Source organism: Eschrichtius robustus, chromosome 9 (genome assembly GCF_028021215.1).
Source record: "Eschrichtius robustus isolate mEscRob2 chromosome 9, mEscRob2.pri, whole genome shotgun sequence".
Taxonomy (NCBI): Eukaryota; Metazoa; Chordata; class Mammalia; order Artiodactyla; family Eschrichtiidae; genus Eschrichtius; species Eschrichtius robustus.
In genome coordinates this window covers 22828822-22844582 of record NC_090832.1, presented here as the reverse complement: position 1 = coordinate 22844582, position 15761 = coordinate 22828822, and the positions used below count along the sequence as shown (strand labels likewise).

Genomic DNA, 15761 nt, shown 5'->3' with positions numbered 1-15761 from the left:
TTGTTATATCTTCTTCTTGGATTGATCCCTTGATCATTATGTAGTGTCCTTCTTTGTCTCTTGTAATAGTCTTTATTTTAAAGTCTATTTTGTGTGATATGAGAATTGCTGCTCCAGCTTTCTTTTGATTTCCATTTGCATGGAATATCTTTTTCCATCCCCTCACTTTCAGTCTGTATGTTCGCTAGGTCTGAAATGGGTCTCTTGTAGACAGCATATATACAGGTCTTGTTTTTGTATCCATTGAGCCAGTCTGTGTCTTTTGGTTGGAGCATTTAATCCATCTAAATTTAAGGTAATTACCGATATCTATGTTCCTATTACCATTTTCTTAATTTTGGGGGGTTTGTTATTGTAGGTCTTTTCCTTCTCTTGTGTTTCCTGCCTAGAGAAGTTCCTTTAGCATTTGCTGTAAAGCTGGTTTGGTGGTGCTGAATTCTCTTAGCTTTTGCTTGTGTAAAGGTTTTAATTTCTCCATCGAATCTGAATGAGATCCTTGCTGGGTAGAGTAATCTTGGTTGTAGGTTTTTCCCTTTCTTTACTCTAAATATGTCCTGCCACACCCTTCTGGCTTGCAGAGTTTCTGCTGAAAGATCAGCTGTTAACTTTATGGGGATTCCCTTGTATGTTATTTGTTGCTTTTCTCTTGCTGCTTTTAATATTTTTTCTTTGTGTTTAATTTTTGATAGTTTGAGTAATATGTGTCTGGCATGTTTCTCTTTGGGTTTATCATATATGGTACTCTCTCCGCTTCCTGGATTTGACTGACTATCTCCTTTCCCATGTTAGGGAAGTTTTTGAGTATAATCTCTTCAAATATTTTCTCAGACCGTTTCTTTTTCTCTTCTTCTTCTGGGACCCCTATAATTCGAATGTTGATACATTTAATGTTGTCCCAGAGGTCTCTGAGACTGTCCTCAATTCTTTTCATTCTTTTTTCTTTATTCTGCTCCCTGGCAGTTATTTCCACCATTTTATCTTCCAGCTCACTTATCCGTTCTTCTGCCTCAGTTATTCTGCTGTTCATTCCTTCTAGAGTATTTTCAATTTCAGTTATTGTGTTGTTCATCACTGTTTGTTTGCTCTTTAGTTCTTCTAGATCCTTGTTAGATGTTTCTTGTATTTTCTCCATTCTGTTTCCCAGATTTTGGGTCATGTTTACTATGATTACTCTGAATTCTTTTTCAGGTAGGTTGCCTAATTCATCTTCATTTATTTGGTCTTGTAGGTTTTTACGTTGCTTCTTCATCTATAACATATTTTTTTGTCGTTTCCATTTAAAAAAAATTTTTTTTGATGGGCGGGGCTTTATTCCTGTCTTACTGGTTGTTTGGCCTGAGGCATCCAGCACTGGAGTTTGCAGGCAGTTGGATAGAGCTGGGTCTTGGTGCTGAGAGGAGGACCTCTGGGAGGCCTTACTCCGATTATTATTCCCTGGGATCTGAGGTTCTCTGTTAGTCCAGTGTGTTGGACTTGGAGCTCCCACCACAGGAGCTAGGGCCTGACCTCCAGCCTGGGAACGAAGATCCCGCAAGCTGCATGGCACAGCAAAAAAAAAAAGAAAAAGAAAGAAAGAAAAAAAAGAGCAGTACGATATCAAATAATGAAAACAAAATAAAATTAGAAAGATAAAAATATTAGGAAAAATAAAAATATAATTGAAACAACCGCAACAAGGTAAAATAAAACCACAACAGAAGAAAAAAGGGGGGTGGGGGGAAAAAGCCAAAGGGAGAGAACAATAACAAACTATAAAGAATAAAATAAATTTAGAAAAATAAAATCTTTATTAGGAAAAATAGAAATGTAAATGAATCAACAACAGTGAATCCACAAGGTAAAACAGAACCCCAGTCTAAAAGAGGAAAACAAAAGCCTTTGTATGGGGCAGAATTTAGGCGGGTGTGGAACTTAGGCAGGGGCGGGGTTTAGGGTGGGGCGAGGCCTAGGCGGGTGGGGGGGGTGATGTTTGAGTGTGGGGCGGGGCCTAGGCTCAGGACCCAGCTGGAAGAGGCCCTGGGGACGGGGCCTCTGCTTAGGACCTGCAGGGAAGGGGAGAGGCAGCATGTCCAACGGAGGGCCTCTGGAGTGTGGAGTTCAGGAGTTTGGAGGTAGAGCCTGGGTGAGGGTGTGGGAGTGGGGCTTGGGCTCTGCACGGCAGGAGGTTGGCTCTGAGGGCAGAGTATTAGGCCTGAGAGCCCAGCAGGCTCCCCGGTAGCTAAGTGGACAGGGAAAGCACTGGCCCTGTTCCCTTCTGTTCCTCCAGGCCCCCCCGCCGTCCCCCCCAGGGTCTCCCCCCGTCCCCACGGGACCCCTAACCATGTGTGGGTCACTGGGTTTAGGAACTCCTCCCTTCCCCCCGCCACCCCTCGGGGTGCTGGTTCCAGAGGTCCAGCCTTTACTTTTGCTCCCCCTTCCCTCCCTCCCACTCCCTCAGGACCCGCAGGGCTGGAGGGGGCCTCAGTGGGCAGAGGACAGGCCCGGGATCTCTGCAGGCTCCTGGGGGCCCAAGTGGGCAGGGGAAACCTGGCCACACTCCCTTTTGATCCTCTGCCCTCCCAGTGGTTCCCCAGTTTCCCCTTTCGGGAGTGGGATCCCTTCCCCTCCCCCAGCCCCCCCCCCAGGGGCACCAGTCCCGCCCACCTCCACTTCTCCTCCCCCTTCACTCCCCCCCACGCCCCCACGTCCTACCCGGTCGCTGGGGGTTCCTCCCGTCCCCTTAGGTGTCCGTGGTCCTCCATGGGTGCCTGGTACGTGCCTTAGTTGTGCTTCCTTTTTTTTTAGTGTTCCTTCCTATTTCTGTGCCAAAGAAAGGGTATTTAATAGCAAGTTAATGAACACTTAAAATCATTTTGTGAATCAAGAACAGTGTCACTGTTGGGGTAGGACATTGACCTTACAAAAAGATTGCCTAAGGTTTATTGCTCAGACAGTGTATCTTAGGGCAGAGCTGTGGTATAGGCCCATATACATATATTTTATATGTAGGCATACTGTGTGTATATATGAGAGGGAAAATATGCTTGTAGTGTAGGAGGGTTGTAATAGGTTGAACCAAACAAAGTGTCTTTTTGTACAACAAAAGCGATAAAATATTAGTAGTTTCGTATGTTCAAACTAATAGACTCCTGCTCAGAATATCCACACATAAAGATGGATATCAGGAGGTAGTCTTCTATTTCTGTTAGGAAGTTTTCTGGCATGAACAGTTCATTTTGATCCATTTAAATCTGGCATGAGCCTTATTTTTTTTTTTCACTCTCTTATGTTCTTCAGAGTGGGACATAAAACTAAAAACCTTGGAACTGCTTTAGGGCATCAGGTGTACATTCTTATAGACTTAGCATTAAAATAATTATCATAGCTATTTCATAAACTTATTCTAACAGAGCTATATTAGATATTGCTATCCCTAATTTACAAACTAAAGAAATTAAGCAGTTATCCCCCAAAAATACACATAGAAACATACCTAATAAGTGACAGTACTAGAATTTGAATCCAAGTCTTTTGGAGTTCATGTTTTTGGCACCTCCCTTCTGTTTCCCTTCCAAGGAACTAAAGTTCTATCAAATCAAAACCTACATTTCTCATAATATTTTTCCTCTTAAGGTTGGCTTGAGATATGGGAATCTCCTCTTTGCTGGCAGATTTTTTTTTCTATTATAGTTAAAACAGTAAAAAAAAAAAAAAAAAAAAAATAGTTCATAGTTGCCTAATAGAAAGTGAAATAACAGTTTTAGTTTATAAATATAGCAGATGTTTCCCCTTTTACTCACTTTAAGAATGATTTACTTTCTCTCATATAAAGGTCCAGGATGCACTTTTATCAAAGGGAAATCCTTAAGATAGCTGAAAAGAATAGTATGTACTAATATACAGTTTTTAGTTCTTCCACAGAAAAGCAGAGGGTGCAAGGAGGGCGGGGATAGTGATTGTTTGAACAGCCAAGTGTTTACCTCTTTGTGCTTTTACCACTGTGTAATATCAGATAGAGGCAATACAGCCTATGGTTTTTTCTTTCTCTTGAAACATGCTTTTCACAGTCTGTAAATATTGAAGATGTCAGTAATAAATCTAAATAGATTAAAAGAGTTATTTTAGAATTAATGCTAGCCTTTTAATTATAAATGCAGCTCACCTCATAAGTAAATCAAAAACTTAGCTCTTTTATTGTTGTTCTTTTAAGTGACAGAAGTACTGCATTTGAATTCTGCTCTACAGCTTTCAAAGTGGTTTATATTCTGGCCTAACCATTTCTATCAGTGCTATTTTTCCATGATTATTCTGAGGTTTATTTAACCCAATCTTCTTACATTTGCTTACAGTGTTCCTCGTAGTTAGCATGTCTTTCTCTTTCTCTGCCTCTTCAAATGCTACTGACCTTCAGGGTTCTGTTTAATACTTTTTACAACATCTTCTAGAGTTTTCTAACTAACACCCATTTCTCCCTTTTCAGAATCCCCACACCACATAGTCAGTAGAACAATTTAGTACTTAATTAGAAATCATGTAGCATTTAATTCTTGAATATATATTAATCTCATCATATAGCCTGTGTAACAACCATCCGCTAAAAAATTAACCAGAAGTTACTTGTTAACATTTCTTTTTGTTAAGTAATAGAAAGAAGGAAATTTCTAACACAGTTCTGCTTTCCCCCAGGAGTGTTTTTATGGTGACATCATTCCAACATACTGTAGTCCAGGGGGCTGCAACCCATTCACAAATTGACAATTGAAATCTTTCCAAATCAAGAAAGAAGGAAAAACAACTAGATTTGGGCATTTCAAAAAATAAATAACATAAACTAAAAACCATTTTTACTGATTTAACAGATATTTATGCACTTAGTTGAACCTGTATGCTAGGCCCCCGTGGGAACATGTCATGATGGCTGCCAAGAACGCAGGCCTTGGTCCCTGGGCGTGGAAACAAATGAGAAGCAGCATCTTCTGACTGCTGCATGAGGCGCGTCGAGCAACCTGTGCTGTCAGTTCAAGTCTTGGTTGAATGACTGTGACCAGAGTTCTTAATAAAATGCAGATTACCTGTGTTTTTTTTTTAATATCTCTCAAGTAAAATTTTACTACATAACTAAATTATCTCTCTGTAAATTCTGTTTTGTTCTTGTTAAGTAATATTACCTACTTAATTAATCATCTGGAGATGTACAAATAAGCATTTAAAAATTAATGCGGGAGGCTGACCAAAGAAAGTATGCCTTCTCCATAGAGAAAAGGGTTTGTTAGGAGAATTTTAATTCAGGCAGAAGCACAAATTACTTAGTAAGGAATGGCACTGATATCCAGATTGTCTGTGAGACGGTTGTCAACTTATCCTTTTTTCTAAAGATCTGTGTGAAGAATATATATAGTCACCTACCTGTGTTTTTATGCTCAGCTGCTTCAAATCACTGGACTTCACCAGGTAGTCTCAAGAGCCCTCTCAAATCTTGCATTCTAGCTTTAAAAAATATATGTTATGTAAATTATGTGCCTTTGAAAGTTCAAGTTTTCTGGGGAGAATTATGTCATATGTTTATAATAAGTTTAATATATTTTGTAAGCATTTATCAAAATCAAGCAAAAGATAGTCATTGAATTGGTCAGTTTAAATTTGTATGTCTCCTGACTTTGCAGTTATACTTCTGTAATTTTTTCCTGTAAATATATTCATGCATATACATGTTTACAGTGTATAAAAATATTCATGTAGTATTAGCTGTAGCAACAAAAGTTTGGAAAGAACCTAGATGTTCGTCAGTAATGGATAGCATTATAAATTGTGGTTCATGCATGGAATGGAACACTATGTAGCCATTAAAAAGAACAAGGAGGATTAGGGACTTCCCTGGTGGTCCATTGTTGAAGACTTTGCCTTGCAATGCAGGGGGTGCAGGTTCAATCCCTGGTCAGGGAGCTAAGATGCCACATGCCTCACGGCCAAAAAACCAAAACATAAAACAGAAGCAGTATTTTAACAAATTCAATAAAGATTTAAAAAATGGTCCACATCAAAAAAAAAAAAGAAAGGCGGATTTAAATATATTTAATCTGGAATTATTGCTAAGGCGTATTAAGTGAAAAATGCACAGAATAGTACAGTATGCAGACATATTACCATTGGCAAAACATACATACCAAATAATGCGTTCTCCATAGAGAGGGGAGTTTGTCCGGAGGGTTTTGATTTAGGCTAGAACACAAATTTCTTAGCAAAGTACATTTATTTCCTTGCACACACACACACACGCCCACACTGGCCTGGACACACACATGTTTGTATGTGCATAGAAGGGTATCCTAAAACTAATGATAGCCCTCAAGTGACCTGGAATAGGAATGAGAGGCAGGCTTTTCACCCTTTTTTTTCCTCTCTCTCTTTTTCTTTTTTTTTTTTTTTTTTTACTATTTAAAATTTGTACTTGACTTTTCATCCATACCCCTTTGTACTTTAAAAATTTTTGTTAGTTCAATTTTTAATTTAAAAAGTAAGATTTTCATGACTTAATAGCACCAAGCCTGTAAAGTGAAACTAGTTTGTCCTAAGACAAAATTAAATGAGCTAAAATAGTATATATTTAAACCATTTTTTTTCCTTTGGATAGGGATTGAGAAGATCCTTCACAGTCAAGACTTCATAGCTGCAGAACATATTTCAGAACTTCAGTCAACCTTTGTGAAACCATAGCTCTAGAACTCTCATTGGCTATGTATCCGTGACCCTGAAAACGTCACAATTTGTTTTCTCCCTCTCTTCTGTCCCCTTCTTCTTGTCCTAGTGTCTATCCTACTTTACCTTTACTACAGATTACCTATTCAGATTTAACCTCTTAGCTTAGGGCAGAAGAGTCCTGTTTTCTATTTGAGTCCATTAATCAAGAGTAATCAACTTTTCCTGTTCATTTGCTTTCTTGTTAATTGAATCACCTAAGTCTCTTTTGGGAAGTTTCAACAATTTGTGTTAATTTTTTAGATGATTAATAATCTTCAACTCTAGTATATTACTTAGCATTAGTCAAGAATGCTAGTTATCCACTGAATGTGACAGTCATGACAAGTTCTAATAGGAAGTCAAAACTAATTGCTTACTGGATATATAAAAATATTATCTTAAAAACATATAAACTGGAAAACTGGAATATATAATTTGTAATTTCATTCATAGTGATGAAATGGGACTCATCCCATAAGTTAAACTAAATCATAATTATATCCCACCTTATCCCCAAAATTAATTATTTATTTAAGAAATTAAAAGGTAGGAAGGGAGTCTGTTACTTCGACAGATATTAGGTAAGCTTTACTTGAGAAGCAACTTGAAGTATTAGACAGGATAGCAAATGCAAAATACATGGTAAGAAATGTGTGGCCAATACATGTGTGTAAACACTCAAAATGTATTTTTCTGCATATTTCCTGTAGCAGCCTCCACCATCAAATGAGTGTATCAAATTTCAGTTCATTAAGGTTTCAAGAAAGTAATTAAGTGAAGTAATGAAATTCCTCCATGATCCTTTGAGCGCTTTCCTAGAATGTAACTGAGAGGTGTAACACTTTTATACCCATTTACGGTTTTCTGATTTGCAGGTGTAACAAGTAACACTATCCAGCCTACTCCACAGACTATTCCGGCCATTGATCCTGCACTTTTCAATACAGTTTCCCAGGGTAAGTCAGCTGTTTTTTGAGATATAGTGTTTCTGCTGTTTGGGGGCATTGTTTTGTACTTTTATCTTAGGAGTTTAGTCTATTTGAATGTCTAGGTAATTTGAAACACATTTCTTTGAATGCCTTTATAAACACTAGATTCTCCAGTAAACCAAGATTGTTTCTTATTATCAAAAATACCTAAATCCAAAGGCATTCTCTTTTTTTTTTTAATCTTTTCAACTTCTTTTTTTTTCCCCCACTTGGTTGTTCTGTTTGTTTAATTTGGTCTTTCTTATGCAGAGTTTTCTTCATATGTCTGATGAGATTAGTCCTTTTATATTTAGAATGAAGATGTTGATTGATTATTTTCAGCAGATGTTATTGAATTTCCCCCGATACTATGTCTGCAGGTCTGTTTCCCACTTGATTTTTCTGTTCTCCCCTGTGAGTGGGAACAGGCCATTCAGCTTCCTCCTGCATCTCAGCCGTGGATGAGGAGATCTTTTCTTGGAGGGGGATGGCAAAGGGTGTATCACACATACCTTGTCAGTCCTAGCTCTGTCCAGGGAGTTAATTCCACCATATTAGAGAGACATTCTCTATCTTTTTTGCCTAAGGTCTCATGTGAGAGATGGGAAGCCATTAAGGCTGAGGGTGTGCAGGTATGCAGAGGTTGATAGAGGGGGGAAGGATGTGAAACTAGTGCAGATAATTGTTTTAGACTGACTCAGTAAAGATCCCCCCGGTCCCACTCATACAGCTAGACCCTCTCAAGTTTCTCTGGATAGGCTTCCCAGTTGCCTCCTATATTACATGTTCTGAGTTGGGATTTTTTTTGACACTGTTTTATCTAACAGCATACCTTCACTTAATTTCTGCTTTTCTAGAAGTTTCTTTAAATCTCTTGTCAATTATCCTTTCCAGTTTTTACACTCTTTTCTCTTCTCTGCTTTTCCTTCAATTTTAGAATTTAGTTCCTTTTGTTTTACCTTATCATTTTAATATAGTTTCAGAAGGAAAAATAGTCAATTATGTATGCTTAGTCTACCATCTAGAACTAGAACCCTGGAATTCTTTACCCAACCAAACTGTCAGGTGTGAAGGCAAAATAGGTATTATTAAATATGTAAGGATTCTGAAGTTTTGCCTACCATACACCATTTCTAAGGAAGTTATCAGAAGTTACTCCATCAAGAAAAGAATGATAACCAAGAAAAGAAATATGAGATACAAGAAATGGTGAAATTAATCTTAGGTCACCTAAAGAAAAATTCCATTGACAGCTTTTCCATAGGCTTGAAAAGCAATTGCTCTAAAATTAGAATAGAAAATCAGAGCTCCCCTCCTTTAAGAAAAATCAAGCGGATTCCATGCAATATATAGAATAAGAAGCTGTAGGATGGGAAAGAAATGGATAAGAAGCTGTAGAATTCCTTTCCCAAGAAGAACGAAAAGATCCAAGAAAACATTTTAAATCGTACAAGTAGTTTCAAGTAAGAAGCAAAGTGAAATATGCCATGATTTTGAGCAATAATGGAATTATGAAATATAAGAAAAGGGATTTTGTTTGACTTGGACACAAGGAACATTCTCCTTGAAATGGCATAGGCTTATCACAAACAGAATACTTTATTCAGGGCAGAATATAAATCAACACTGACAAGTGAAGGTAGAGAGATATTTCTGGAAGTTGAAAGGTGGAATAAAAGAAAGCTGTTATTAGGACGAGTGTCCAAAAGTGAAATGTTGCGATTTTTTTCTAGAGTTGATGGAATGAGAAATAGAAGACAAAAGTAAGCAACTAAGAAATTTAAAAGCACTAATAAATTTAGAAGGAGATAGGGTAGGAGAGGAGGAAAGTGAGGTAAATTCTTTATCTTTCATAGCAGAGTGTCAGTAGATAAAGCCTAAAAACTGTTAGATCAAGAAATGGTGGTATAAGCTTATCAACTGGGGTTAGGGAAGTAACCTAGAGAAAACAAAAAATAGAAATAATTCAAAAGTGAAGTGGGGAGGGGCAAGGTAGATGACTTATTCAAATGTATGAGTTACATTAAGTTTATTCTACTTTTCCTGGTTTTATTAAAAGCAGATAAGTTATAAAACCTAAAATCAAGAGCTGCAATGGCCTTTGAATCCTGAAAGGCCTAGTTTACGAGTATGTGTATGTTTCATGGGGGAACATAGTGCTAAGGTAAGAAGAGTAAAGAAACTATAATAAACTAGCAAATTACCCAAGAACATAGTGGAAAATGTCTGTTAGTAGACAGATAACCTGCCCAGCAAATACTATATTCCTCTGTTAAACTTGTTTTCCAGATTCCTCTCTATAGTCCCATGTACCTGTAAAAGCTCTCCCTAAAATATGATGTGAAAATATCTGAAGCAGACTAGACAGAACGGTGAAACAGAATAAAGAATCCAGAAATCAGGCCACACAGTATGGGAATTAAAATAATGACAAAAGTGGCATTTGGATCAGTGTGGCAAGAAAAAAAAAACATCAAAACTGATGTTAGAAAAAAAATATATATGATACTATCCCCCAAGTCCTGTATCTCATTTGGTTGTATCTTAACAGGTTGGACTAATGAAAAGTAATAAATTGCATACAGCAAAAGATTTCCTCTCCGCATTATATTGTTAAAATGCAACTAATAGACCAGGAGGAAATCAATACTTAAAAAAATAAAGAATTACTGTTCAGAGCATATATAAAGAGCTCCTGCAAATAAATAAAACTTAATAGGAAAAAAAAAACAGAGAAATAAACATAGGGAATAACTCTTGTATGCTGTTGGTGGGAATATAAATTGGTAAAGCCTTCTTCAGTAGCATTCTGTCACTGTCAGAATTGCAAATGTTTTTTTGACTCAGCGGTTCCACTTTTGGGAATCTATCTTAGAGAAATATTTAGACATGAGCACAAAATGTATTTACAAGGATATTTTATTTCAGCATCACTTGTATTAGTATAAAACAATTTTAAGTGTCTATTAATGAGAAATTATGGTCCATCTGTCCTATGGAATACTGTGCACATATTTTAAAAGGTTAAATACTTTTGTAATGAATTTGTGGCTCACTCTGAAGAGGAGAATAGAATTGGGAAGGTAGGTATTTGAAGTACAGTATTTACTTTTTTAACTTGTATATACCTGATAGTATAAGAGTGTGAATAACAACTTACCTCTTAAAGGTTTTTTAAAAATTAAGTGGAATATATGAAAAATATTTAGCATGGTTCGTGACATAATAATATTCTGCCTCTAATCATTATTATTGCTGTTGCCATTATTAAGTGATGTGTCCTGGCGATGCCTGGATTTAAGGGATCAGTACTGTACTTTGTATTTACCTCCAAGATTTACTGCAGGGAATCAGATGATTCCCATATGATTTTGCCTATGCCTTCCATTCAAGTCAGAGGATAATTGAGTACACTAGGATCCGATTATCCAAGGTCCTTCCCATGAATTTCTAGTTAAGTAGGAAAAAATCTCTAAAGACCCATTTTGGAAATATTTACAATTAAGTATTCTATCTTCTGTCAAGATTAGATAAATCAACCTTGGAAATAGATGCTTCTAGCAACTGAGCATGCAGGGATTTCTCTTTATACCAAATAATGTTACCTTTGATCCAATGCTGACCCAGGCTCTTTCCCCCGGAATAGAGAACTTAACTGATGGCTCTACCTCTCCTCTGCCCGGTTCTTGTCCTGCCCTGTGAAGGGGAGAAGCAGCTCTGTGATAAAGACAGTCTTCTTGAAGGCATCTGGAACTTATAAGCACAGATTTCAAAAAAGAGATATTATATTAAATTAGACAACTTCTCTAATTCTTTTTTTTTTTTTTTTTTACAGTTGGATTAGCTGTATGTGATCTTTCTTTCTTTCTTTTTTTTTTTTTTCTAATTCTTTAAACACCTTTTAGGTCCACAGTGTGCTCTCTCTGGTTCTGATTATGGCTTCTGGTAAATTTTAATGATAGAAAAAAAACCAGCTTTCATTTAGGTGCATTAAGTAATAGTTACTATTTTGAATATAAAATCAGATAAACTGAAATTGAACAGTTGTTCTCTTCCTGAAATGTGTTTTCCTTTGTTATGTCTTTTTCACTTTCTCTTTTTAGTTTTTAAATGCTAATTTAAAAGAATCCTAACTAGGAAGCAGATTTTATTTTTATTTAATATAAAATTTTAATTCATGCGTTTTATTATTAATGACTTATAGATAATATTTTTAAAGGAAAGAAAGCTTGAAATATTACAAAATAGCAAAAGTAACTATTTGACATGGCTTTTTAAGTTCTTTATATATTTATATATATATTATATATTTATATAGAATATTTTTATATATTCTACATAAATATATATTTACTTATAAATATTTATGTGTTTAATTGGTAAAAATAAATCTTAACATCTATATAAATCTGTAAATTACATTTTGCCTCTAAATCTGTAAGTTGGTTATCATCTAGTTATTACATTTTATAAGATAGTTACATAATTTGTCATACATGCTGTAAGCTATATATTATGTATCTGTAATTATAGTTTTCTGCTAAGATATTTTATTCACATTTTATAAATATTGAAATTGTTATTCCATGAAAAAAAAAATGCAATATTTGTGTTTTAAAATAGTTTTATCATTAGTAGATAAGTTTAGTTTATAAAAGCTAAAATAGTAATGGAGTTCTTACTACTGTACACATTTATATTTTATTAATAAATAAGTGGTATGTCAGCAAAACAGTGTTAAAGCTGATGCTGTAAAAAATAAAATTAGTCCTGAGCATTAGGGCTTTCCTCCAGCAAGTCCAGTAAATTCTGGATAGATGTCTTACATATTTAAACATTGCCTGGAGATAGAAGAATGGACTATTAAAGCACAAAATGAGTAGTATTAAGGTAAACTTAATTTTCAAAGAAGTCTCACTCGCCTAGATAATATGTCTCACTCACCTAGATAATAGTATACATCTAGGTGACTAGAGCCTCTCAATATACTTTGAAAAAACATTGCTGAATCTTTCAAAAAAAAATAAGCAGAAGTGTGCCTGACTAAATTGTCAAAAGAACTGCAGGACAGTTGTTTTTTAGGTTTAATGGGTAACAAATGCCAAGTCACTAAAATACTAAAAATAGAACTGTGGAGAAACTGTTTTTTGTTTTTTAAATATATAATTACATTTTACTAGTTTATTCATTTGTATTTCTTACTTTTAAGCAAGACCAGAATTCAGGGAAATTAAAATAAGTTCTGTTAAAATTGGAATGTGTAATCTCTGATTCACAACAGTAAGGGCCAACTCTTAATATAAGCTTTAATAATATTAATTCAACAAATATTTGAAGGCTTTGTATGTGTAGCACACTGGGCTAGTTACTATATGTAGTTGTATAAGTGCATTATCTTAAAATCTGAAATTTAATTAATGTTTAAATCTATGTGAACTTTTTATTCCTTTTAAAATGTGGGAAAGAATTTAAAGTACAGACAGCTTTTTTATATTCCTTTGTTGAAGTTATTCAGCACTTACACTGGGCTAGAAGCTTTAGGATACATTGTTTCAGTATCCTTTTTTGAAAATTTTTAGAAAATAATAATTTGGATAAGAATTTAGTATCAGAGTACCTGGAATTGCTACATACTTTGAAGTCCTTGCCTAGGGAATGTCAGAGTTTTCATTTTATGCTGTACTATCTGGCAAAATTAAAAGCAACTAAAAAAAGTAATTGTATTTATAACTACAAGCTTATAAACAGGATCGATATGTATTATATGTTCATTTAGAAACAGAATCGAAATGTATTATCTTTTCGTTATGTTGTATGCCCCCAGCCTTCTGACCAGTTCTCCTTAGAATCCTCATAAAAATTTCTAAAGAAAATGGTATTTATTTCCAAAGGTACGACACAAAGTCAGTTTTTAATTTCACCTTTAGAAATATATATTCAAGTATATTCAAATCTTAGATTAAATGAAATGTTTTCAGTGTGTTTTTTTTACCCGAATTATTTAGTTGGGCTCTTATCCGTATTAATCATATGTGTAACTAGAAAACTTGCTGGAATAAATTTTGGACAAATAATTGGTAAGGGTCGTTTACATGTTTAATTGTGTAGTTTAATGATATATCTTAGTTAAACCTTAGAGTTTTGTATATGGACAGCACAAAAATGCAAACTATTTTCATGCTTAAAAAAAGTTAGATGACTTATGTAACTTTTTAACATAAAGTTTGTTATTTAATTTTTTTTTGAGTTATATTTATATTCTAGTTCAAATGAGGGTTGAATGGTTTAGTCTGTGTGTATTTATTGTTCCATGAAAAGAGAGGCTCAGCAATTCTAACATACACACCAAAGCTATTTTCCTTGTTTTATACAGAATATAATTTTTTTGCAGTTGATTTGCCAAAATATAAAGGCTTCCAGTTTATGACTTCTGGTAGGAAAATCTTGCTCATATAAGTTGTTATGTATTGACATCTGTATGGTTTATATTAGTAATTTAAAAATTTTAAAGCATAAAGAAACTTTATTCAACTACAACTGGGGATTGGGGGAAAAAACCTTCCATTTTTTAATATAACCTTAAACATTTTCTATAATCTTGAATATAAGCATTTACCTAGCCTAAAAGAACGCTTCCTATATTCTTTGTAAATATCTTAATTACTCTGTTTTTCTCTTAGGAGATATCCGACTAACACCAGAGGACTTTGCTAGAGCTCAGAAATACTGCAAATACGCTGGCAGTGCTTTGCAGTATGAAGATGTCAGCACTGCAGTGCAGAATCTACAGAAGGCCCTCAAGTTACTGACTACAGGCAGAGAATGAAGCCTTTGTACAACATCCATGCATTTTTGGCTTAAAGAACTAACAGTCCACTACTCTATCTTCAGCCTATCAGGAGCATATTTTAAGGAAGACTTCAGTTCCATTGACTATAACAATGGAATCTGTGTCTGTGTGTCAGATTCCTGTTGAAGCATTCATCAGCAGCCTCAACCAGTTTTCATTGTCCATTTAGTGGATTCAGTAGTCTCTGGGTAGATAGGGCTGATGTGAGCAAGGTCCTAAAAATGCCCATTTGAACCCTGCTTGTTCAAAAAATGAAAACACACTTCTATAAAATGTATTGGGAATTAGCTTTGTATCTTAATCTACATAAATTAAGGAATTTTTTAAACTATAATTTGGACAAACAGACCACATTACTTTGCTTATAAAATTCTAAATTTAACTTTTAATAATAAAGATTGCCAGAATATTCTAGAGATGTTTTTGTTTTCCTCAGGACTTCTGAAACAGATACGAACATCCTAAACTGTTAGTTGAATCTGAAAGAGATTATGTTCAAGTTTCAATTTATATTCATGTTAAATATAGCTACATTAAAAGTTAAAATGTTCATGGAAGGAAATGTAATAAGGTAAAGAGGTAGAATCAGTTTTAGACGTAAGAGTAATGTTGGTTGCTCAACTGTTTTCCCTTATTGACGCTTAAGGTGAATTGGTATTTGCTTCCTAAGCAGTTTGACTGCATGTATTAGAGAGTGAAAACAAGACATTTGTAATAATGCCTGGAAACTTGGTGCTTTGAGTTAAGGTTCTCCTCTGCTGCTATGGAATGGATTCCATAGAGTGTATAGTTATGAATGATGCAGAAGATTATAAAAACATAGACTCTCAGTTGTTAAGTTTATAAGTTATGTGGGAATTATGGACTTACTATGTCACCTGCATTTGTGCTGTTTAAAAAATAAATACAAGGATTCTTTTAACTAATTCAGTTTATCACAGAGCCAAATGTCTGTTTTGCGTGCTAAAATTGTCAGTTTTCTAAAGTCATTATTTTTAGTTATAAGGATATAAAGAGAGAGAGAGAAATTTGGCAGATTTACCTGAAATTATCTGGTCCATTTCATTCATTCCACTAATATTGGGAATCTTTTAACATAGGGGTCAGCAAACTATGGTCCATGGGCTGGCCATTTGTGTAAATAAAGTTTTATTGAAACCAAATAATATCGATTTATTTATGTTTCGTGTTTGGTTGCTTTCCACGATGGCAGAATTATATGGCCT

At 35.1% G+C, this 15761-nt stretch overlaps 1 protein-coding gene across 2 annotated transcripts in view; it reads left to right on the top strand.

Annotated features, from left to right (window-relative positions):
• Positions 1 to 15461, top strand: part of VTA1 (vesicle trafficking 1) — a 72678-nt gene extending 57217 nt beyond the window's left edge. For both annotated transcript variants that reach the window (XM_068551437.1, XM_068551436.1), the window contains 2 exons: positions 7593 to 7673; positions 14366 to 15461. In XM_068551437.1, the coding sequence (XP_068407538.1) occupies positions 7593 to 7673; positions 14366 to 14511 (227 nt within the window). In that variant the 3' untranslated portion in view covers positions 14512 to 15461. The remainder of the gene's footprint in view (positions 1 to 7592; positions 7674 to 14365) is intronic.
• Positions 15462 to 15761: the final 300 nt, after the last annotated feature.